The sequence below is a fragment of the Archocentrus centrarchus genome, chromosome 6, assembly GCF_007364275.1.
Source record: "Archocentrus centrarchus isolate MPI-CPG fArcCen1 chromosome 6, fArcCen1, whole genome shotgun sequence".
NCBI lineage: Eukaryota > Metazoa > Chordata > Actinopteri > Cichliformes > Cichlidae > Archocentrus > Archocentrus centrarchus.
The window spans coordinates 18,435,305-18,457,506 of record NC_044351.1 but is presented as its reverse complement, the minus strand read 5'-3'; the positions used below and the strand labels follow the sequence as shown (position 1 = coordinate 18,457,506).

At 39.9% G+C, this 22,202-nt stretch overlaps 2 protein-coding genes across 4 annotated transcripts; both read left to right on the top strand.

Annotated features, from left to right (window-relative positions):
- Positions 1-1,405: 1,405 nt before the first annotated feature.
- On the top strand, positions 1,406-8,037 carry skor1b (SKI family transcriptional corepressor 1b). 2 transcript variants are annotated; one of them, XM_030732111.1, is made up of 8 exons: positions 1,406-1,548; positions 1,924-3,665; positions 3,993-4,092; positions 4,203-4,307; positions 4,416-4,475; positions 5,067-5,141; positions 6,722-6,796; positions 7,335-8,037. In XM_030732111.1, the coding sequence occupies exons 2-8, from the start codon at positions 1,941-1,943 to the stop codon at positions 7,427-7,429; spliced, it is 2,235 nt and encodes a 744-aa protein (XP_030587971.1). In that variant the 5' UTR covers positions 1,406-1,548; positions 1,924-1,940; the 3' UTR covers positions 7,430-8,037. The 2 variants fall into 2 exon arrangements, with proteins under 2 accessions (XP_030587971.1, XP_030587970.1); XM_030732110.1 differs by having other exon boundaries at positions 7,332-8,037.
- An 847-nt stretch (positions 8,038-8,884) lies between these two features.
- On the top strand, positions 8,885-20,964 carry pias1b (protein inhibitor of activated STAT, 1b). Of its 2 annotated transcripts, none has more exons than XM_030732251.1 (14): positions 8,885-8,915; positions 11,261-11,579; positions 11,737-11,821; positions 11,992-12,039; positions 13,039-13,129; positions 13,226-13,360; positions 13,499-13,604; positions 14,486-14,559; positions 14,798-14,958; positions 15,641-15,774; positions 15,855-16,032; positions 16,149-16,288; positions 17,681-17,718; positions 18,536-20,964. In XM_030732251.1, the coding sequence occupies exons 1-14, from the start codon at positions 8,892-8,894 to the stop codon at positions 18,881-18,883; spliced, it is 1,881 nt and encodes a 626-aa protein (XP_030588111.1). In that variant the 5' UTR covers positions 8,885-8,891; the 3' UTR covers positions 18,884-20,964. The 2 variants fall into 2 exon arrangements, with proteins under 2 accessions (XP_030588111.1, XP_030588110.1); XM_030732250.1 differs by having other exon boundaries at positions 8,887-8,915; positions 11,147-11,579.
- Positions 20,965-22,202: the final 1,238 nt, after the last annotated feature.

The window sequence follows — 22,202 nt, the reverse complement described above, 5'->3', positions numbered from 1 at the left end:
TCACTTTGTCAACAAAACTTAATTTATCTGAATGCAGAAGTGGCTGTTGAGAGGTTTGGGATGTTCAGTGATCGGCGGGTAAACATATTGCTATTCAGTCTGAATTCGCTTGCTCTTTTTGAAATGTCCAGCATCAACGTTTTCTTTTTTTTTTTTTTTCTAACAAAAATAAGAAATATTTTTGTCATACAACCTGCACATTAATCCCAAAGGCAATAGGATTTCCCTATAAGGAGTCTTATATAAATATTTCCACTTCCACGTTTAACTCTGGTGCGACAAAATCATGCATTCAATTTCTGATATTGATATTAGTAATTTGTATTTTAATTTGCATTTGGCAACTAAGTGTTTTAAGATTAAAAACCCTATTTTTTAAAATAAATATCTACATTATTATTATTATTATTATTATTATTATTATTATTCGCCAAGCGTATTCCAATAAATGGTACACCTTTTTCTCTGAGAATGAGTGAATAATTACGGACAAGTTGTCATTACAGCTCTGGCCCACTGAAGTCGATAGGGCCGGTCGTGTCCTGTTACCTTCATCAATATTACATCAGTGCCTGTCGCAGCACTTGCGCCAGATGAAAACAATTAATCCAAACCTTTATTGGCTTTTAAAGGTTAAATGTTCGTCGGTTATGGCACGAAGCTCGGCAGCCTTCCACTCGCGGATCCCTTTCTTTTAGGAAGAGGGAAGAAACCAAGCGCAGATCACAAAGTGACCTTTGGAGCAGCTGGTGATTGTCACAGCGCGTGTTGAGGCCGAAGAGCTTGTAAACGGCGTGTCCGTGGGAACCCAGCACATGATGCAGGCCTGCGCGCCGTATTCTTCAGCGGACGCGCACAACAATGTGTTGGTGGGTCCCTGCTGTTTTAGCGGAATGCCTAATCCCACTGCAGCCTCCCCCATGCATAATGCCAAATAGCACTGCGTTTCTCAACAGGAAAGAGCAAAAGAATTAATTAAATACATGAGAAATGCAGAGTGATGAAAGATTGTTTTTACTTAATTTTTAATGTGTTATTTTAATTGTATTTATTTATTTTTATTAAATTAAAAATTAAGAAAACTGATTGCTTTCATAAAATATATGTATTTTTTTGTTTATTTATTAACTTATCTTCTGTAGACTCTTGATCCAAATAGACCTTCAGGCTGCTATAAGACTAAACACTCAGATCAAACCTATCTTCATTGGTCATGAATCCATACTTAATTCAGACTGCCTGTGTGAGTGGGAGTGTCTTGCCATAAGTTTTGCCGTCACTTGATTGCTATCGTAGTCGTGGAGGGGGCTGTACTACAGTCTGCCTGCCATGTGGACGCTGCTGCTGCTGGTGGCGCAACACAATCCATCTGCACACACCGAGAGAGGAACAGAGAGGTGGGAGGGAGGCGGTGCTGTACGGACAACTGCGTCCCACTTCTAAAGCAAACATCTTTAAGTCTTCCAGCACGGAGTTCTTATTGCTCCGACATTCATTTGATCACAGCTTTGCCGTTCACGACGGAGGGGAGCTGCGCGAACATCTAAGGTCAGTTTTTGGAAACAGACTTTGGACAGCAGTCACACTTTATATTTTTTGGTGTTCGTGGACTGTTATTTACGCACGGTCTCTTGGTATAATCGTGTGCTTAGAGTAAAGAGGTTGACGTTCCAGGCAAATATAATTATGTGAAGTTTAAGCGTGGAATATATCGTTTCCCTGCCATGTCCTAAATATATGTGTCTGTTTTTAAGGACTGATGTCTAAAAATAAAACGTCAGGTTCGTGGGACTTAATTAAAAATGCAGGGCTGCGACTGACTTGTCCTCGACCTAAAAGCTGCAGTAAAGGCTAATTATAAAGCTGTGCTTTAGGTTGGCATTCATTTAACTCACGTGTGCATACCAAACCTTGTTTTCGCAGCTTCTAGGCCTCCAAGGATGGACTCCATACCTGCGGGGCGAGACTCCACTTCCTCGCCAAACTCCAAACAAGAACTTTCCTACCCGAGCACTAACTTGAAGCCCAATCAGGTCGGAGAGACAGTGCTGTACGGAATACCAATCGTGTCTTTGGTGATAGACGGCCAGGAGAGACTGTGCCTTGCACAGATATCTAACACTTTATTGAAGAATTATAGCTATAACGAGATACACAACCGGCGTGTGGCACTGGGCATCACCTGCGTCCAGTGCACCCCTGTCCAGCTGGAGATCCTGCGGAGAGCCGGGGCGATGCCTATCTCCTCAAGGCGCTGCGGGATGATTACTAAACGCGAGGCAGAGAGACTCTGTAAGTCATTTCTAGGAGCTCACTCGCCCCCTAAACTTCCAGAAAATTTTGCCTTTGATGTCTCCCATGAGTGCGCCTGGGGGAGTCGAGGCAGCTTCATCCCGGCCAGATACAACAGCTCCAGGGCCAAGTGCATTAAGTGCTCCTATTGCAACATGTATTTCTCTCCAAATAAATTCATATTTCATTCACATCGCACGCCGGAGTCCAAGTACACACAACCAGACGCAGCTAATTTTAATTCTTGGCGGCGGCATCTCAAACTAACAGATAAAAACAGTCCCACAGATATATTACACGCGTGGGAAGACGTGAAGGCCATGTTCAACGGGGGAAGTCGCAAGAGGACGCTGCCAGGAGGTGGGTCCGGGTCTTGCTCTCCTTTAAAATCACAGGAGCCCAGCCGTCCCCGAGACTCACCCGAGATACCTGCAAAAATCCTCAGCTGCGAGGGCAACCGGGGTGGTATAACGAGCACACGCAGCTACCCGGTCATTCCGGTGCCCAGTAAAGGCTTCGGGATAATGCAAAAGATCCCACCGCCGCTCTTCCCTCACCCGTACGGGTTCCCGGCTTTTGGCCTGTGCCAGAAGAAAGAAGACGGTATGATGGGCGAGCAAAGTAAAGCCGGCCTCCCGGGTGTCCTGTGGCCTGCTACCAAGGACAGCGCCTATCACTCCTTCCCCATGTTCTGGCCCGCGGCTGGCGCGCTGCCCATGCCTCCGTATCCCCAGACTCAACACAAGCCCCCACCAGAGCTGCTGTGTCCTCCCAGGCAGACTGACATGGACATTTCTGAGCACAGTGACCGGAGCACCAACACGTCGAAAGATAGTGCGGTCGATAACGACCGATGCTCCAGTACTCAGTCTCTGCGTAATGAAGATGACAAGTCAGGGGACGAGGGGAGGACGGTAGAAGGGGTGCCGCTTCCTCCCCGGAAAATCAGCTACGTCTCCGCATTCAGACCTGTTATTAAAGACGCTGACTGTATCGCCAAGCTGTACGGTAACAGGGGCGCATACAATGGTTGTCGCACCGGTTACCTATCGCCCGATTTTTTAAGTGAGAGCTCAAGCTACCGCTCTATGTCCCCGTGTGTGGACAGCGAGGGCGAGCCGGACGTGGACGTGGAGACAAACAAAACACAAGACGAGGAGGAGGAGGACTCCCGGCCTCTGTCTTCGGTGTGTCCTCGGACTCCCCCAGCTTTGACACACACTGTTTCACCAAACGATTCTGACTCTAAAGGCCTGCAGGGGAGCAGTCTAGTTGATTCCCAGAAAACCAGCCTGCATGTGGCCCAGTCCTCTGAAAGAGAACTGCAGACCAAGCAGTTATCAGAGAGTCACATAGCTGCGCCTTTTACTGAAGTGAGTGACTTAAAACGCGGGCGATAATTCAAAGCTGTAATTTTTTTTTTCCCTGAAGTGTTCTGCAGATTGGGTTCTTTTCTTTTGCTTGTGTGTGTACATTTCAGCAGATAAATGTGTACTTGTGGGGAAGTTTGTCTAAAACAGTGTAACAGTAACAACAAAATGCATGTTCACATCATTTAGAAAAAAAAAATCCTATATCATTTCTGTAATAAAATATGTATACATTAATTACAAGTTTTCATTATTCAATTTTAATATTGTTTTACTCCGTTATAAATATTTTACCAAACCTCAAAGAAGTGGTAATTCTTTCTTCTTTAGGTTTACACACCGGAGAGGAGTGAGCTGCAACAAAGGAGCAGTCCGTATCAGTTCAGAGCTGCGAATTACCCGACTGGAGTAGGCCTACTTACAACAAACGGTTAGACCCCCCCCCCCAACCCGCCTTTGTTTAAAAATAAAATAAAATAAAATAGTTACAAAAGAAATCGAAAAGGGAGACAAAATTACATCGATTTATTTTGTCTTAAGATGAGAGTGCAAGTAAAGAAGAGCCGTCTTCCACAGTGGAGGAGATCGAAACGAAATCTTTTAATGAACAAAGCAGCGAGGAGCACCAGCGAGAGCCCGATGAAGGTAAGTTACACCGAGGTCAGAAAAAAAAGGGATTTTATCTCTTATAAGCTCAAGAGATACGGGGCTGCATTTTTGCAGAAGAACTTAATTTATATTATGTGTATTCAGGCGAGGACGCGCCAGCCAGAGCTCTGCCAACACAAAGGGACATACAAAGTCTGGCAAAAGGTAAGCTACCTACTGTTAGTCATTATTATTATTATTATTATTATTATTATTATTATTATTATTATTATTATTATTATTATTATTAAATACAATCACTTAGATTTCGCCGAGCCTACATTATCCTAGTGCTTCACATTTCTTTTCCACCACCTATAAAAAGGTATTGCGAGCTATTGCCTTAATGCTACTAAACTTTGCAAATCAAATAAACTTGAATCAGGTTCAACATCCTGTCGCTCATCTCCACCTACCTTCAAAGCCCTGGGGCCCTCGTTTTGTTGGAGCGACCTTTAATTAACCATTTGCAGACACTGAATTTAAACTCAATAGGACACCGGCTTAATCTTTCCCCTTTTCTGTTTTTGCCACGTAAATGTGGAGGTTTTTTTTTTTGTTTGTTTGTTTTTTGTTTTTTAACTGCAGTGTAGGAAGACCTGCTCTCAATTTTCGGTGTAAATGATGATAATGATGATGACGGTGATGATATGCTCATCACTGTCATTAAAAATAGCAAAGTGTCCTAGATGGAAGCTCATGCAAAGGCCCGTATTTTTTTCTCCTCCAACATCTTGTGTTTTGTTTGATTTTCAGAAGAGCTACAGAAGCAGCTTTTAGAGCAAGTTGAGCTGAGGAAAAAGCTGGAGCGTGAATTTCAACATTTAAAAGGTAAGCTAACCTCTGCGCATGTGGGGGGAAATGTTCCTCCTCTGTGTGAGTCAGGCCAAAACATGAGCCTTAATATATCAAATCCACCTCAGCAGTGGTTCCCGTGCTGAAGCTGAACTAAATAACTGCTGTTTTATTATTATTTTTTTAATCTACTCTACTTTATTTATTTATGTATTTATTTATGTTGATACACTGAGTATAAAAAGCTTGTTTTAAATATATATGGGCAACAGAAAAATAAGTTTAACTTGGAAAAAGTCAGTGTTTGGCTCAAACATATATATATATGTTTCCCATCCACCACAATGAAAAATACTACAGAACATTCCCATCTGCAGTCAATAAATTGAGACCATCTGGATATGAAACTAACAACTCCAGACTGGCAATGTAAAGATCATAATTTTGAAAATGGAAACTAACCATGTCCAGAAGAAGCAGCTGTGTTGAGGTGCTTAATCAGGTGAATATCAGGTGAAATACGAGCAAAACCAAAAGCCACATTTAGACTGAGGACGCTTTTTAACTTAAAATAATTTTATCCCCCTTCTCTCAGCAGTGACTATAAATACTCTTTGCTGAAATCTGTTTTATAGTGATATGAATATTTGGCAGATTCATAGTAAAATGGAGAATAAGTGTGATGCCCAAAATGTGTGCATTAGCTACAATACAGGTAAAGATGAATTTAATTATGAATTTAATTATGACAAATCTCAGATCTGCAGGAGTTGAAAAGAGAGGACTCTGTCACTTAAAGGCAGTTTAATGGCAATGTTTTAGTTTTATTATTATTTTGAAAATTTCCATATATAATCCCGTTTAGTTATATTTATAAAAGAGGAAGAACATCTTTATTGCAGAGTTGAAATCTAGTGACAAGAGAGTAAAAGTTTTTTATCTGTAAATTAGACGCTGTTCTACTCTTATTCCACATTTTTATTCCTAGTACAATCATCCTGTAACCAGAACAGTATGGTGAGTAAACATTTAACAAAAATGTCTGAGCAGGTCCTCATAATAAACATCTTTAGATTTCTCCAAATATAAAATTCATTCTGTTGAATTTGTTCATTTAACTTTGCATCTTAAAATCATCAGTGGAATCAATATTTCTAAGTATAGATCAGTCATTTAAATTTTATAAATGTAATTTTTTTTTTTTTTATCGTCACAGGAAAGCTCGAATTAAAATTTTGGTTTCCAGCTCAAGGCGTGACATGTTCTTTGCCACTATCGATATCCTTGGTTTGTGGCTTTAGCTTGAGAACAACGCCCTCTACAGGGTGGTCAACTGCCCGACGAGTTTAATACATGCACGCATCAATACAGTTGGTTACAAATGTCACCAGTCTCTTAAAAGCCTAAATTTATAAGGAATTCTTGGCTCTTTCTAAACACATATAACCCATTGTTTTTTGTTTTATTTTGTTTTGTTTTGTTTGGGGATTCCATGAATATTATAAATGACAAATATCAGAAGTACAATCTTTGCCTACATAGTACTGTCAGTAACTGTCTGACTGTGAAATAATTGTGGCTGATTTACTGACTCAAATCTTTAATTTGCTTCTCAGATAATTTCCAGGATCAAATGAAAAGGGAACTTTCCTACAGGGAGGAGATGGTCCAGCAGCTTCACATTGTCAGAGGTGAGAAAAATAAAGCAGAGGGAGCGGACACAGCAGCGCTGCAAGGTGTTTCTGTCGAGGATGTACAGATATTTTTATGGCACGTTTGCCATAGTAAATCACTGATGACAGCCATATGCTTCATTTATGAGGATTCCTCTGTATCATTTACTGTTTTGATATACAACGCGTGAAATTCACTTGAATTTTAGGTTATTTTATGAACGCAATAGAGATGCAAAGTGTTTAAAAGTAAAGTAGTGGAGAAAGTTGAAAGGTAATTGTGGATGGGCAGGCTATTTAGTTAACATCTCACTGTCACACATGTAGCCCACAGCCCCTTAAAACACTTCCAGACGTTTGTCACTTTTTTTTTTTTTTTAATCTTATCACGAATCAATCATGTCATCATTTAACAGAGTAAATGTGTTTAACTTTGTCCTATGTGGGTCTAGTAAGTAAATATTTAAACAGCAGCAGCCTCTGTGAGTCCCAGCAGGGTGATTTACACTCACATGCACGTACACTATTGACTGTTTGATCTCCTTCTTCATAGAAGCTCACGACGCTTTACACCATTTCTCCTGTAAGATGTTAACTCCTCGCCACTGCACCGGATCCTGCTCCTTCAAATCCCCTCTGCTACCACCGTGAATCAGCCACAGGGGCCAAAGGACACATCTAGAACCTCTGTTAAAAAAACCAAACCACAAAAAATAAAAACCTCCATGGACACTCTGAGCCAAGCTGAAAGTAGTCTAAAGTGTAATTACCTGTAATATTAAAAAAAAAAAAAAATGTGTATACCCGGCCTCAACGTTTATGTATCTCGCATTTGTTTTATCGAAATTATACCATTGATTATTATTATTTGTGGCAAAGTGCAATGACAATGTATGTATCTTGTAAAGGTGGGTTATTGTTTCTTCATCTTCTTCTTCTTCTTTTAAACTGTTAACAGTAGCAGCTTTGATTAGTCAGTTCATTGCTCCTTCGCCTCTCGGTATTGTAAATAAGCCTACTAATTTTAATGTGTTATTCCATGCAGGCCAGCTTATTTTGGATATTATGCACTTTAAAATGAGTGGTGGGAATTACTTCAGATTTACCCATTTAAAAAAAAATAAAATAAAACGCCGCATATTTATTTCTATAGCGGTCAAATTATGCCTATTTGTTGTTGGTGATTTGAAAAACACAGAAATTAGTAGGCTGAATTAGTGCATCTGCGACCTTGTAAGCAGTGACATATCCCATTACGAATAACCTATTCCTCCATGTAACATTTGTTTTCGGCGCTAATGAATAAATCATTTTATTTAAAGAAGTGTGAATTATTCTGCCAGCACATTTACCATTTTTACACTTTTCATTCGAACAAATTTTAATTATTACTATTTTTGCAAGCAATTAATCCACACATGGCCCAATGAGCCCATATTCCTAATTTCGCAAAGGCCAACTTATGTGAGCGCACCTTTCACCTGTGAATGAATGAAGCTATACGTTGTAACCTTTATTAAATAACTGTTCATGGGAGGGGGGGGGGGGGGGGGGGGGGTACCATATCTATGTTAAAACAGCTTCCTACATGCAAAACAAGCTACTCGCGACTATTTTGAGAATGAAATGTTTGTTTAGTTAATCGACGACATCCTGGAGCCCAAGGAGATATCTTGAAATGATCAGCTATTTAGGTATCTATAAAAAAAAAAAAAAAAAGCTAAGACGGGGGGGGATTCCCACGTTTAAATTTCCAGCATTAATTGCGTGTCACTAACTTACTTCTAAGGATCAAATATTGTTAGTGTCAGTTGACGAATCAAATAAAAGATTGACTGTTTCAGGCAAACTGTAGCATCAATAAAATGGAAGAGACATGCATCGTAATCCTACTCGCGACCCCGTTTATCTTTGTGCACAGCAGAGCAAAATACACCAAGTAAACTAAGATTTGAGGAGCGCGCTGCTTTAGTTCAGAGCAATCTGTAATAGCCCTCTGTGGTAGTTTTGTTTTGCAGGAGCGCCCCCTGCTGTGCGCTGCGGCGAAAGAAAACTGACTTTTTTTCTCTCCTCCTTGAGGAGTCTGTTGCGCCTGCGCACCCAGTATAACAAGATGGCGGAGAGTGCGGAACTGAAGGTAAAGGCAGCACCTACGTTAGCTTAACAAATAGACGTTTCACACACTGAGGTTTGAATTTCAGGTTGTAGCGCTGTTGGTACTTAACAGCAGACACCTGAAGAGTGTTGTTATGAAAGCTTATGATAAGAAAAAAGCAGAGCAGAAAAGAGTTAGCTGACGAACTAGCTCGCTAGCACTAGCTTTGTTATTGTTGCAGACTGCATTAGGCTGTGTCTGTGGTTCACCTGCACACAAAAAAGGCCGGATGTGGGCTTTTGCTAAAGGTGAAGCTAATATTCCTGTCAGCGTGTTAAAGCCACTGGTATTGCTATGTTAGCCTCCTAGCTTTATCAGTAGTTCACCGTGTGGACCCCAGTGTGTGTTAAAGATGGGCTCTGTCTATTCCCTGGAAACCGAGTGCAGGTTATCTTGGATTCGCGCTACTTTTGACGTCCAGTCCAGCAAAAAACAAACACTGTCCACACTTCCGTTGTTGTAATGCAGTCCGATTTGTGTTCAAACACGAGTTAAACGTAATGAAACGTCATGTTTTGTTTCAGAGAGATCACACAAGCATCATGCGGGCGGTGGTAGCTAGTTTTTGGTTATTAAACTTGCGCGAGCTCCACTCACTTTCTAATTTAATACTGTTAATCACTTATTATTCCAGTCAGGACACTTGCACTACACGTAAAACACTTTTATTTTGATCTGCACCTCAGCTGAACTAATATCTGAGATACTGACTCCTTTCATTGCCAGAGTCGATCATATCAACAGTACTGCAACATGCATTGATGTTGGTCAGTAAATGTTACTTCTGTACAGCTTATTTATTGTATAGTCATTAAAGATTTCAGTCCAACTGTTAAAAAGTAAGCTTCCGCTGCCAGTAGGCGGTTTTGTGCAGCCGCATGTTTTGTGACAGTACAGGTCTTTAACTTGGCTAGATCACTGTGGAGGGAATATGTTATAAATGTGTGGTTATGATTTACTCTGCTGGTATTGCAGCTAAAAGCACACGAATTCTAAAACTAGAAGGTATCTATCACAGATTAGATTTAGTCCATAAAATGAATATCTCTCTTATTTGGCAAAAGAACTAAAGAAAACTTCACATCTCCTCCTCCATTAGGGGCCAGTGGCCAGCTTAAAAGTACTTTTTCAGTGCCATCATTTACAGTTAAAGGTGCCACATTAAAAATAAATACCAACTATAGAGACTGCCTTTATTACTAATTATAAATATAATTTCTGTGACCTGTTATTATTGACTAATGCAGGCACCACCCTCTTATGGGAGTGTGTTACAGGGGAAAAATAGTGTCATAATCATCTCTAAACTAGGTTTTAAGTTTTCTCAAGCCAATTTGGGGGAACAAAAAACCTACATATGATGATGTAACTTGACAGTATAATTGGTACATTTAAGTCATCATGAGGATATTTACAGTTGCTTAAATAGTTACCCTGGGTAGCTCATTGATTGATTATCAGAACAGATTACCAACACGTTTGCATGAGGGCTATATGATTGTCTTTTTAATGCCGACAATGGTTCATTTGAATGTAACACAGTTATACACAAGCTGTTACAGCATAGACTCAACACAAGAACATGAGTGGCTGTACATTGTAATGTATCATAATACAGTGGGGAATTACAAGGAATATTATCCCTGTAGACTACTTAAAAAAGATTTTTAGTCCCTCTTTGTCTCAGAGGTGGTCATTCAAGCCTGTGTTGTGGCTTGTGTCATTCTAAGATATCTCCTTCAAAAAACAAAAAAAAACGTAATATTGACAACTGCATTGTCAAACATTGTCAGAGTTAAATCAACAACTCTGATGCTGTCTCAAAAGGTTTCTGGAGTGGTTTCCATTATTTTGTACAGCTAACCATGTCCACATCCTGTTTTACCACATGCAGCATGTGCTGATGTGTTATGATTTAACAATAGAAAGAAGTTGTTGCGTTAAAAAAAATGTGTATTTCTGCATCTAACCTAAAACCTTTCTCTACCAGGGTCATCTCAGAGTGGCTGTGTTTTCCTAACAAAGATCTCAGTGTTAAGGGGTGGACGTTGCTAGCAAAGGATTTAAAAGCATTTATTAAAAAAGCAGAAGACATGATTTAATAGTAATATTTTAATTGATAAGAGGTTTTTATTTCTTCATGTCAGATTAGAGATTTTGTTTTTTTTTTTAAGTTATAGATCTTTTCTTCCTCACTCTTCATCTTTCACCAGCAAATGGTAATGAGCCTTCGAGTTTCTGAGCTCCAAGTGTTGTTGGGATATGCGGGACGGAATAAGCATGGGCGCAAACATGAACTTTTGACCAAAGCTCTCCACCTACTCAAGGCTGGTTGCAGTCCTGCAGTGCAGATGAAGATCAAAGAGCTCTACAGGCGGCGCTTTCCGACCAAAATGGTTTCGCCAGTGGACCTTGCTCTTCCCGGTGTTCATGCTGCAGCCAGCTTGCCCAGTGGCCTTGCCCAGCTGGGATTTGACAGCCACGGTTCCCCATCACCACTGCTGCCTGTTTCTTTACTTGGGCCTAAACATGAGCTGAGTCTGCCTCACCTTCCCTCCGCTCTGCACCCCGTACACCCTGACGTCAAGCTCCAGAGATTGCCATTCTACGATGTACTGGACGAGCTGATAAAGCCAACCAGCCTGGGTGAGTCCACAACTTCCTGTTCAGCTGTGTTTAGTGATAACACCTTTCCATTGTGTGCATACCATGAAAGCACCCAGTAAAAGTTCAGCATCTGTTGAATCTAGTAGTTTCTGTAGGTTTCCCCACTGACTCTGTGTTTGTGGTTTCTTTTTCATAGCTTCAGACAACAGTCAGCGGTTCCAGGAAGCATGTTATGCCTTTGCATTAACACCACAGCAAGTTCAACAGATCAGCAGCTCCATGTAAGTGACAAAGCTTCTTGGTACATTTAGCTAGTTAAACAGATGAGAAGGAAGATTAACTGTCACCATGAAAGCTTTATCACTATTTCAGTTTTTACAATCTGACATCAGAGAAAACAGAGTCATTCTTATATTGTGTGTTAAATGTGGCTTCTTTTTGAATTCTTCAGGGATATATCTGGGACCAAATGTGACTTTGCTGTTCAAGTCCAGTTAAGGTATGACTAAGATACCCCTTTTCTTTTGAGCATCTCTTTAAATCGGTGTGATGTGGTGTGAGCAATGGGTCTGTTTTTAGCTGCTCTCCATTTTGAATCAGCCAGAAATAGTAATGTCACATGAACAAAAGTTTAGAGAAAAAAGAGCAACTGTGCACAGATCCAGACAAACTTTTCTTTTAGGTGACAACAAAAAAAAAAAAAAAAAAGGGAATGGGTCTTCAAGCTAACTGGCTCCAAGTAATAACTGAATTCTTAAAATGTTTATGCATAAGCAATATTTTGATTCAAAGGCTTGTCAAGAACAAATTGCACAAGGAAGCTCATGCAGATGTAAACACTGCTTGTTTATGAATGTTTTAAGGATGAAATCACTGAACAAAAGTGACAGTTTTGTTTAAAGTGTTTGTCTGGTCTTTTTCTTTTCAAATTTAAGAAATTAAAACCTCGACCTGTTAATTATTATCTTGGTTATAATTAATTATAAATGACAAAGATAAGAATCAAGTTGGATTGCGATGAGGTCAGATGCTCAAATGAAAAATGAAGGATACAGGGCATGTTTTTTTCTCTTGGAGGCTCAGGGTCTTGTTTATATTCACAATGGACATGAAGAATTACAAAAATAACCAGAGTAAAGGACAAAAATATTTGTGTGTGGACACATTGTTACCACACTGAATAGTAAAAATGACATTGGCTTCAAAGACTAAATAAATTACATAAAACCGTTTAGCCAGTCTAGCCTCAAGCCAGCACATGAGAGAATACTTAATGATACTTAATAAAAAAGTGATGAATGACCTCCGTTAAAAAGTGCTCTCCTGTATCATAGATGGAGATGGCTGTACTTGACACAACTGAAATCCTAAAATAAGCAAGAAAGAAAGAAAGCCAGCCTTTTTATCAAAGTGGTAACTGAACAGAAACAAATTGTTTGCCATTTGTCCTTCAACATCTGAACTTAGCCTCGATGCAATTCATTTTCTCAATTTTCAGATTTTGCTTATCAGAGACGAGCTGTCCCCAGGAGGACCATTTCCCCCCAAATCTGTGCGTGAAGGTGAATGGAAAGCCCTGTAATCTTCCGGTGAGTCCACAGCATTTGTTGTTTGTTTGTCATAGAGCATTTTTAGTGTTTAATAGCAAGATTGTGAGTTGTTAAGTTTGTTGTTTTTGTTTGCAGGGATATCTTCCACCCACCAAAAATGGAGTTGAACCAAAAAGGCCCAGTCGCCCCATTAACATAACGTCTCTTGTCCGACTGTCCACCACAGTCCCTAACACAATTGTGGTGTCGTGGACTTCAGAAATTGGGAGGGTAAAAACGCTGGATCATAATATTTAGAAAACTTTAAACAGATGTGAAAGCCTGTTTAAACTAATGTTCTCTGAAGTTGTGAGGAGGACACGAACCATCAGCGTGACTTGCTTTGCTTATTATTTCTTCTTTTGTCAGTGTTTTTCCATGGCTGTGTATTTGGTCAGACAGCAGTCGTCAGCAGTGTTGTTGCAAAGACTACGGGCCAAAGGAATCAGGAACCCTGACCACTCAAGGGCTTTGAGTAAGTAATCACTTTATTTGGTAGTAAATGCAAAGAACTGGATTTGCCATTAGCTGCAAGAAGGAAATTTAAGAATCTCATGTTCCATATATAGTAGATCTACTACATTTTTCTGACTGGTTTGACCGCATAGTCTAAACATAGGACCATAAAAAAAAAGGAACTGAGTTTGGTAAAGGTACTTAGTTCATTAGATGTTCCCTGGAAAAGTCCCTTTGGCCATTCGTTTGAACAAAAGCCAGTTGTTCCACTGCAGCTTCACACAGCTTATGTTTTCTGCATCACATTTTTGTGTTGCTTATTGTATGTGGGACTCTGCAGTAATATCAGAGTAATTCTCTTTACATATGTTTCTTTCAAGGATTACAGATGAATGAAAGACAGATGAATGCAGTTTACTAAATTTGGGGATCCTTTAAAACAAATCAACACACTGCACAGAGAGGTCCCATACTAAAGGTTTTTAAATTTTTGGATTCAGTTTAGTTCAGTTTCAGTTAGTTTCCACACAGGGATGGCTCGTTTCACTTTTGTTTTTGTTGTTTAAAATGATTAGTTCCATCATTAGCTTTGTTTGCTTATACTTACTTCAAAGTAGTGAGATCACAATTGTTTCTACAATACAGACACATTGTGAAGGCAGTGGACTCTCAGCATTCAGTCTCAGTAAATTTATGTAGCAATCTCATGCTTTTTGTGTATAAAGATTTGACCAAAAAACTAAAGACATTTCCTCTATTTGATTTTATTTAGGTTAGTTTTGTGTGTACACTGTGTGGTTTCAATAAATTTCTTTTTCCTAGTAGTTTTAGTTTTTCATTTAATTCTAGTAAACTGAAATGACTGTAATAATTCATCTTTTTGCTTCTTCCTTCTTACAGTTAAAGAGAAGTTGACAGCTGATCCAGAGAGTGAGATTGCTACCACCAGTCTACGAGTCTCTCTCCTGTGTCCTGTAAGTACTGTTCACCACTGTCCTTCTTGTTTTTAAGTTACTTGTTAGCCTGCTATTAGAGCAACAACTTATAATTTGTGACCTGAGGTTTTCAGTATTTTTCTATAAAGTGGTAGGGGCCTGTGCTTTCAGGGTTTCTCCCCATGTTTTGTACTGTATTAGTTGCTTATTTAAAACTGATCAGTGTTTTGTTAGTCATGTGAAGTGTCATTAATGTCGTGTTCTTTCTTCTTTTAAGTTGGGGAAGATGAGACTGACAATCCCTTGCCGAGCAATAACATGTTCACACCTCCAGTGCTTCGATGCTACACTTTATATCCAAATGAATGAGAAGAAGCCGACATGGGTGTGTCCAGTCTGTGACAAGAAGGCACCATATGAGCACCTAATTATTGACGGGTGAGCGCAGTTCTTCCACTGTGCTGGTGAGGTTTCAAACTCTAATGTTGACCCAGTTGACTTATGGCCAGAAACATGCAGCTCCCTAAGGCAAGAGAATGGGTGGAGCAAGTTTTTTTTAAAATTGCCAAATTTGGTTTGGGGGGGATTGTCTTTCTAGTTTGATTAAACCCACTTGTTCTGGGTGGGTGTTGTTAAACTGACAGCTTCAGCTAAAAAAGGATCCAGTCATCTGGCTATAAAGTTAAACCTGTCTTAACTTCAACATCATGCATTCCTGTTTTTAACAGGATAATCCTGCAGCTCGTCTGAAATGATCATGATGAGTAATAGTAAAACTGCAAGCTGGAAAAACAGCATGTAATTTGATAAGCAATTAAACTAAAAGTTTTTTAAGCTTTAACAGACTATCTTTGGTTTGTATTATATTGTCTCCTGACTACCTCAAACAGTAAGCCCACTACATCAGAGCTACTCATGTTTTTTTGGTTTTAAACACAGCTGTTTCTGGGCTGAATGCTTGGACAGGGATTTACAATAATACAAATCCTTGTTTATATTTATTTAGCGTCAGTTGCTCATAATGAGTCACAGCTGTACTGTAATTTTGAAATTTGGGTTTTAAGTGATTTTGAAGTACTAAAGCTTATTGGAATGGTATCGGAATGGCTTGTTTTTACAGGTTGTTTATGGAAATCTTGAATAGCTGCTCTGAGTGTGATGAAATCCAGTTCAAAGAAGATGGAAGCTGGGCCCCTATGAGGTCAAAGAAAGAAGTGCAGGAGGTGGCTGCTTCCTACAATGGTGTAGACAGTGGTATGTCAGATGATTTAATCTCTAAGTCTAATCTTCCCTCTGATCTGGGAGCGCAGTCTGACTTTATTGTTTCCTTGTAGATTTGTCTCGAACAGAGACACATGAGCAAAAACGGGGGTCTTCTAATGACAACTGCAAGAAAGTAGATGTGATCGATCTGACACTGGACAGCTCTTCAGAGGACGAGCTAGATGACGAGCCGCCTCCTAAAAGGGCCTGCCCCTCGCTATCACCCGTCTCGCCTCCTTCAAACAAAGGGTAATTCATCAAACTGCAAATCAGGAAGTGAGATGACTGTAAAAACGTATTTTGGGTTGTCTGTGCTCAGTTCTGTCTGCTTTTGTCCTTAAACATGTGGTGGTGTTTCCTCTCAGAGTACTAAACCTGCACAGCCAGGCCTCACCTGTGCCCAGAGCTCCCAGCATGCCACCTGTGGAGACCAGTTACATTCCTCCCCCACCACCTCTTATCCAGGATTACCGCCACTACTATCACACAGCCAGTGACCTGCCAGGTAGGCCTGTCAATTTCCCTAAAGGATAGGTTTTGAATTTTATCTCACTGCTGCCATAGCATGTCCATGAGTACACTGTATTGCCAAAAATATTCACTCACCCATCCAAATCATTGAATTCACACATTTTATCACTTCTATGGCCACAGGTGTATCAAACCAAGCATTTGTGAAAGAATGGGTCACTCTCAGGAGCTCAGTGAATTCCAGCATGTTACCATGATAGGATGGGACCTACTAATATTACACAGTCAACTGTTAGTGGTAGTATAACAAAGTGGAACTGATTGGGAATGACAGTAACTCTGGGATGATGGTGTGGGGTTGTTTTTCAAGAGTTGGGCTCAGCTGCTTAGTTCCAGTGAAATGAACTCTTAAAGCTTCAGCATACCAAGACATTTTGGACAATTTCATGTTCCCAACTTTGTGGCAACAGTTTGGGGATGGCCCCTTCCTGTTCCATCAGACTGTGAGCCAGGCCTTCTCATCCAACTACGGTGTCTGACCTCACAAATCTACTTCTGGAAGAATGGTCAAAAATTCCCATAAACACGCTCCTAAACCTTGTGGAAAGCCTTCCCAGAAGAGTTGAAGCTGTTATAGCTGCAAAGGGTGGGTCAGCATCATATTAAACCCTATGGACTAAGACTGGGACTGTAACACGTGTGCAGGCAGACGAGCAAATACTTTTGGCAGTATAGTGTGTGTTGAACTCTGTCACATGACTACTACGTGATTTATCTGAACCTGCAAAAGCTTATTTGGGGCATAGAGACAGGATTGGGGATAGTGTTGATGCCTTACAGATGTTTAATCAAAAAATTTGCATTACGAATTCTCAGTGTAAGTAATTCACTGGGAAAGTTGTTTACTACTTACAAATTTAACCCTTAAATACTAGGTTCCAATAAATACATTTTTACACTACATATCTTTAAAGAACAAATTTGTTTTTCTCACACTCTGAAAGAGGCGGTTGTTGTTATATCATTAAGAGCCTGATAAAAAGAACCAAAAAGAGCATTGACTCTTTGGGTTGTTGACAGTATTTTTTGATTTTTTCGAGTGGTTAATAAATAAGATATTCAAATTCTCTCTGTAACAACCTTCAGTTCTATGTGTCAACATATTGAAACAAGAATTTAGAAAATGGCAGATTTCTGTTCTGGGAAATATTGTGTGTAATATTGCAGATATATTGCACTTAAAACAACTGGGGAAGTTTCACAGTGATGCGTCTTTTGGTTAAATGATTTACCTGTAATGACTCCAAACCTTTGAACACAGCTGTTTTCTGCTTGTGAAATCAGTTAGTGACTGTAAATACTGACTGTGCATATTCAAAATGAAGTAATTTGAGTCTTTTGTTTTGTTTTGTTTGTTTTCTTACAGATCAAAATTTCTTCTCCTTCCTCCAAGGTGACAATCAGGTACATTTACTCATTCTCAAAATGTCTGATACAGCGACTACAAATCCACCTAAATAGTTGTAAACATTTTCAATAAGACAAATCTACATCACATAATTAGGGAAACTTGGTTCTGATTTTTCTTATTCAGGAATATCAAAATCAAAGTTAAGCTTTGTTTACCACTGCAGTGATTTGTACCTACAGCAACTTGAGTTGACTCAGCACCTCTCACACATACTTAAGTTACTAAAGTGCTATTTGAATTATCAACTCAGTAATAAATAACACCTGGCAGGTGTAGCCTGAGTAAGTCCAGTGTCAAATGTGAGGTCCTTTGAAAGAGCAGTTCTCATATTTCAGGTAAAACTTGTTTTCTGTTACGCTTCGTTGATGTCATGTGGGGCATTTAGCAATTGTCTCTGTAAACTGTAACTAATGAAAATAATCTGGTTTAATGCCCCTCCCTTTAAACTGTGTGCATGCACATCACTTACACACAGCGCCATCCACCACAGGCAAACAGCCCTTTGACTTTTGGGCACAAAATGGAAGATTCACGAAAGTAACTCCATTTGCATTTTGTTTCTATCTTTAGCTGTCAGCTGATCCACTCTATATTATGTTAAAGCAGTGCCCATTCCAAACAGGCACATATGTTACCAGTGTGTCTTAAGGTTAAAACTTTGGCTCTCTGTTTTTAATAAATTCTCCTGACTCAGGAGTGTCGTGAAGTTTTGTGAATATAGTACCTGAAACCGAAGGTTATTTCACTAGGCTGCAATATTTTTGTACAGTCTGCTTGACTTTTAACAGTCACTTTTCTTTCTCCTGTTAGCATTACAATATGGTGATGGCTGCAGCAGCAGCTGCATCAGCTTCAGCCTCGGAAGATCATGACCTGCTCCTCAACCGTTACCTGCCCTACAGCTCCCCTCAGCTCTTACGCGAGCAGCCAGGAACACCTGCAAACAGCACATTGGCTGCTACCAATGGAGGCAGCAACAGTGGCAGCACCAGTAGTTTGGTGTCTTCCAGCAGTCTGCGGGACCGCGACAAAGACCGGGAGCGAGACAGAGACAGGGACAGCCATGCCATTTCAGGATTATCAAGGTCCTCCATGGAAGCAGCAGCAGCTGCAGCAGCCATTTATGGCTCTATATCTGACATTATCTCTCTTGACTAGATCCACTCAGAACTGAAAGACAAGAGAGACCTCAAGAACGGGAGTTCTTTGTAAATACAAAAGAGGAAGATGAAAGAATACAGTGCTATGTACAGAGAGGAAAATCTATTTTCAATTTTACTTATCATATGTATATAAACTTAGGACACTTCCTGTCCGGTGAGTTACTTCAGTTGATATTTTTCTGTGAATACTGAAGACTTTTTCACACCTCTTCATGTGGTCCTTTGATTAAATTGTACCTTTTGTACCTGGTTTTTACAGTTTTGTTTCGATATTTCATGTCAATGGCATTATTTCAGGATACATGCACAGAACGCAGTGGGGTCACACCTCATGGAACGTGATATTGAGAATATAAAGAAAATGGGCATTGCTATAGATGTACAAAAGGCAAGTCACAGCAAAACAGGAAAATGGGTAACACTTCCTTTCTTTTCTAAATGGCTTTATTTCTGTCAACATGCTGTGGGCAGCAGAAAGATCTGGCCATTTTTGCCATCACTGTAGTTATTTTTTTTCTTTTTCTTCAGTAGGACATTCATGCTGTGGTCATTATTTTAAAGAATTATTTATGATGTAAGTTATGTTGTGTGTGTGTTTAGTTTTTTTTTTTTCTTTTAAGAAGCATTCCCTATGCCTCTAGAAACTGTTGCCACTAGAAAAGCAGGAGTAAATGCTAGATCCTTCTGTTGTCATAAGTGCTCTCTTTTCCTCCTAGCTTGTTTAACTCAAACAGGAACAATGTTTAATTGTTCAGACTGTACCTGGGTGACATATAAATTGGGAGACGTCAGTATTGTAAGACAACACTTTTGTTGTGTGAATGAAGGGCACAGGTCCAGCAAGAACCACTATTGGACCTTTTTATATAAATCTGAGATTTGCAATATTGTGTATTTTTTCTCTTAAAGTGTAGCTGTTTTACTTTGCATATTATATTCTTTAAAACATGCACGGAAAACTAAAAGAATTTGCGAGTCGATACTGACAAATTTCTGCTCTGCTTTCAACTAGCCAATTTTTTGGTCCATTTGAAGTGAATTCTTATGGTTGAAAGGTGTAGAACTGTTCACTGAGTGCAAGTGGACTAAATACATTTCATTGGGTCTTCATGTTTGATTTTAGCACTTCTGTTTAGTTTTTTTTTACAGATAGTCTGTGTGGAACAGTAAAATGTTACAGTTCGCACTTGAGTAGTTTTCAGCTTTGTGTGTGGCTGCAAATTACCTGAAAGCTCACCTTTTTGAGTGCTTTGCTGTTCCCTTGTGAGGCCCCAGGACACAGCCTTTTTTTTTTTCTTTTTTTTTTGATGTTTAATGTATTTACAGCCTCTAAGATAACTGTGATAGAGCTTAGACTTTGAGTGAATCACAACATGCATTTTGGCCCAGAAGTTGAAATCATTGACATTATAATGGACGCCTTCCCCTTTCCTTTATTTTATTTGACTTGTGCTTACAATTAGAATTATTTATTATCATATATATTTCCAGCATTTGTTTGATTCATGGAAATGCATTGCTGTCATTGTATGTGATTATTTCTTTTGTAATTATATAATTAATGCTATTTAAAGACGTCATTGTTGCTTGACATGCATTGTAACATTTTCTGTTTGTCTGTTTTGCTATCAGATGATGTCAATAACTCAATAGAAGCTTTGATCATTTTGAACGGCTGCAAGATCTACTGTGCTGTTTGACATTTGTAAGAATTAAACCAATACAAGAAGGTGCATGTTTTGTAGCTGGCGTGAGGACAGCTGCATTTGCTTCTGTGGTAGCTTTTCAGGACATTCAGTATAAAAAACAAACACACATTTACTTGGTTGAATGTGAACAGCAACAATGTAACTTCTCTTAAGCCTGAGGAGCAGCAGAGGTGGAGCACTTAAAAGAGGTCTGTATTGTTGATGCAACAGTTTTTAAACATTGAGATTTTAGGTTATAAAAGCTATAAAGCTACATTATATTATTGGCAATTAAAGGAAAAAAGCAACGTTGTACACGTTTGCTTCGGGGGGATGGGCTCGAGGAATCCCAGTGTTATAATGGTTAAATTAAACTAGGAATGAAAACACTTAAAAAATAAAGAACTGAAATGATATTTATGTACTTACAAAACTAAAATAAAATATACAGGAAATGTCACTTTTTAAGTCTTTCTCAATTTGGTTGGTTAAATCCAACAAACTGGCACAGTCTTTGTGCATATGTTTTTGCAGTCTCCATGGCTGAGTCCACTTCCCTGTTGTGTTTACAATATTAAGTACTTTTGTTTATTCTGTATATCCTGTAGGGCATTTTTTTTTTTTTGTTCTTGTTACTGCAGTTGAAATGGACAGGTGACCAGTCTGTTGTGGGGCTATCACAGAGAGACAGACAACCATTCAAGCTCACATTCACACCACGCATGTCTTTGGATTGTGGGAGGATGGCAGAGTACCCAGAGGCAACTCACGCAGGTACAGGGAGAACATGCAAACTCTGCACAGAAAGGCCCTAGCCTGGATTTGAACCCCAGACCTTCTTGCTTTGAGGTGATTATGCTGCCCTTAAAAATATATACTGCTCAAAACAGGAACACTTTTAATCAGAGTGTAGCATCAAGTTAAACGTCTGGGATATTGATCTGGTCAGTTAGGTAGCAGAGGGGGCTGTTAATCAGTTTTAGCTGCACAAGAGGGGCGTGAATGAGACAACTCCCAAAACAGGAATAGTTTTATAGGTGGAGGCCACTTTTCTGACAGTTTTTGCACTAGTTCTGCATTTGCCTAAGGTCAGTGTCACTACTGGTAGCATGAGGCAATACCTGGACCCTACAGAGGTTGCACAGGTAGTCCAACTCCTCCAGGATGGCACATCAATATGTGCCATTGTTGGAAGGTTTATTGTGTCTTCCAGTCCAGTCTCACAAGGAGGAGATTCCAGGAGCCAGGTGGAAGAGCTGAACAGGACCACAGAAGGTCCTTAACCCATCAGGAGGACCAATATATGCTCTTTTGTGCAAGGAGGAACAGGATGAGCACTGCCAAAATGACCTCCAGCAGGAGGTCTGGAGAAGGAGTGTAACATAACTCATAATGGCCAGTTTGGTGGTGGGTCAGTGATGGTCTGGAGAGGCATATACATGGAGGGACACACAGACCTCTACAGACTAGGCAACAGACCCCTGACTGCTATTGTCAGACCCTACGCTGGTGCAGTGGGTCCTGGGTTCCTCCTGGTGCATGACAATGCCCAGCTTCATGTGGGGAGAGTATGCCAGCAGTTCCTGGAGGATGAAGGGACTGATACCACTGACTGGCCCCCACCCT

Coding starts and splice junctions, on each gene's coding strand:
- skor1b (XM_030732110.1), top strand. CDS start 1,941: ATGGACTCCATACCTGCGGGGCGAGACTCCACTTCCTCGCCAAACTCC. Junction 3,666..3,992: donor TAGCTGCGCCTTTTACTGAA/GTGAGTGACTTA, acceptor TTTCTTCTTTAG/GTTTACACACCGGAGAGGAG. Junction 5,142..6,721: donor TGAATTTCAACATTTAAAAG/GTAAGCTAACCT, acceptor TTTGCTTCTCAG/ATAATTTCCAGGATCAAATG.
- pias1b (XM_030732250.1), top strand. CDS start 8,892: ATGGCGGAGAGTGCGGAACTGAAG. Junction 15,775..15,854: donor CTACAATGGTGTAGACAGTG/GTATGTCAGATG, acceptor GTTTCCTTGTAG/ATTTGTCTCGAACAGAGACA. Junction 16,033..16,148: donor TCGCCTCCTTCAAACAAAGG/GTAATTCATCAA, acceptor GTTTCCTCTCAG/AGTACTAAACCTGCACAGCC.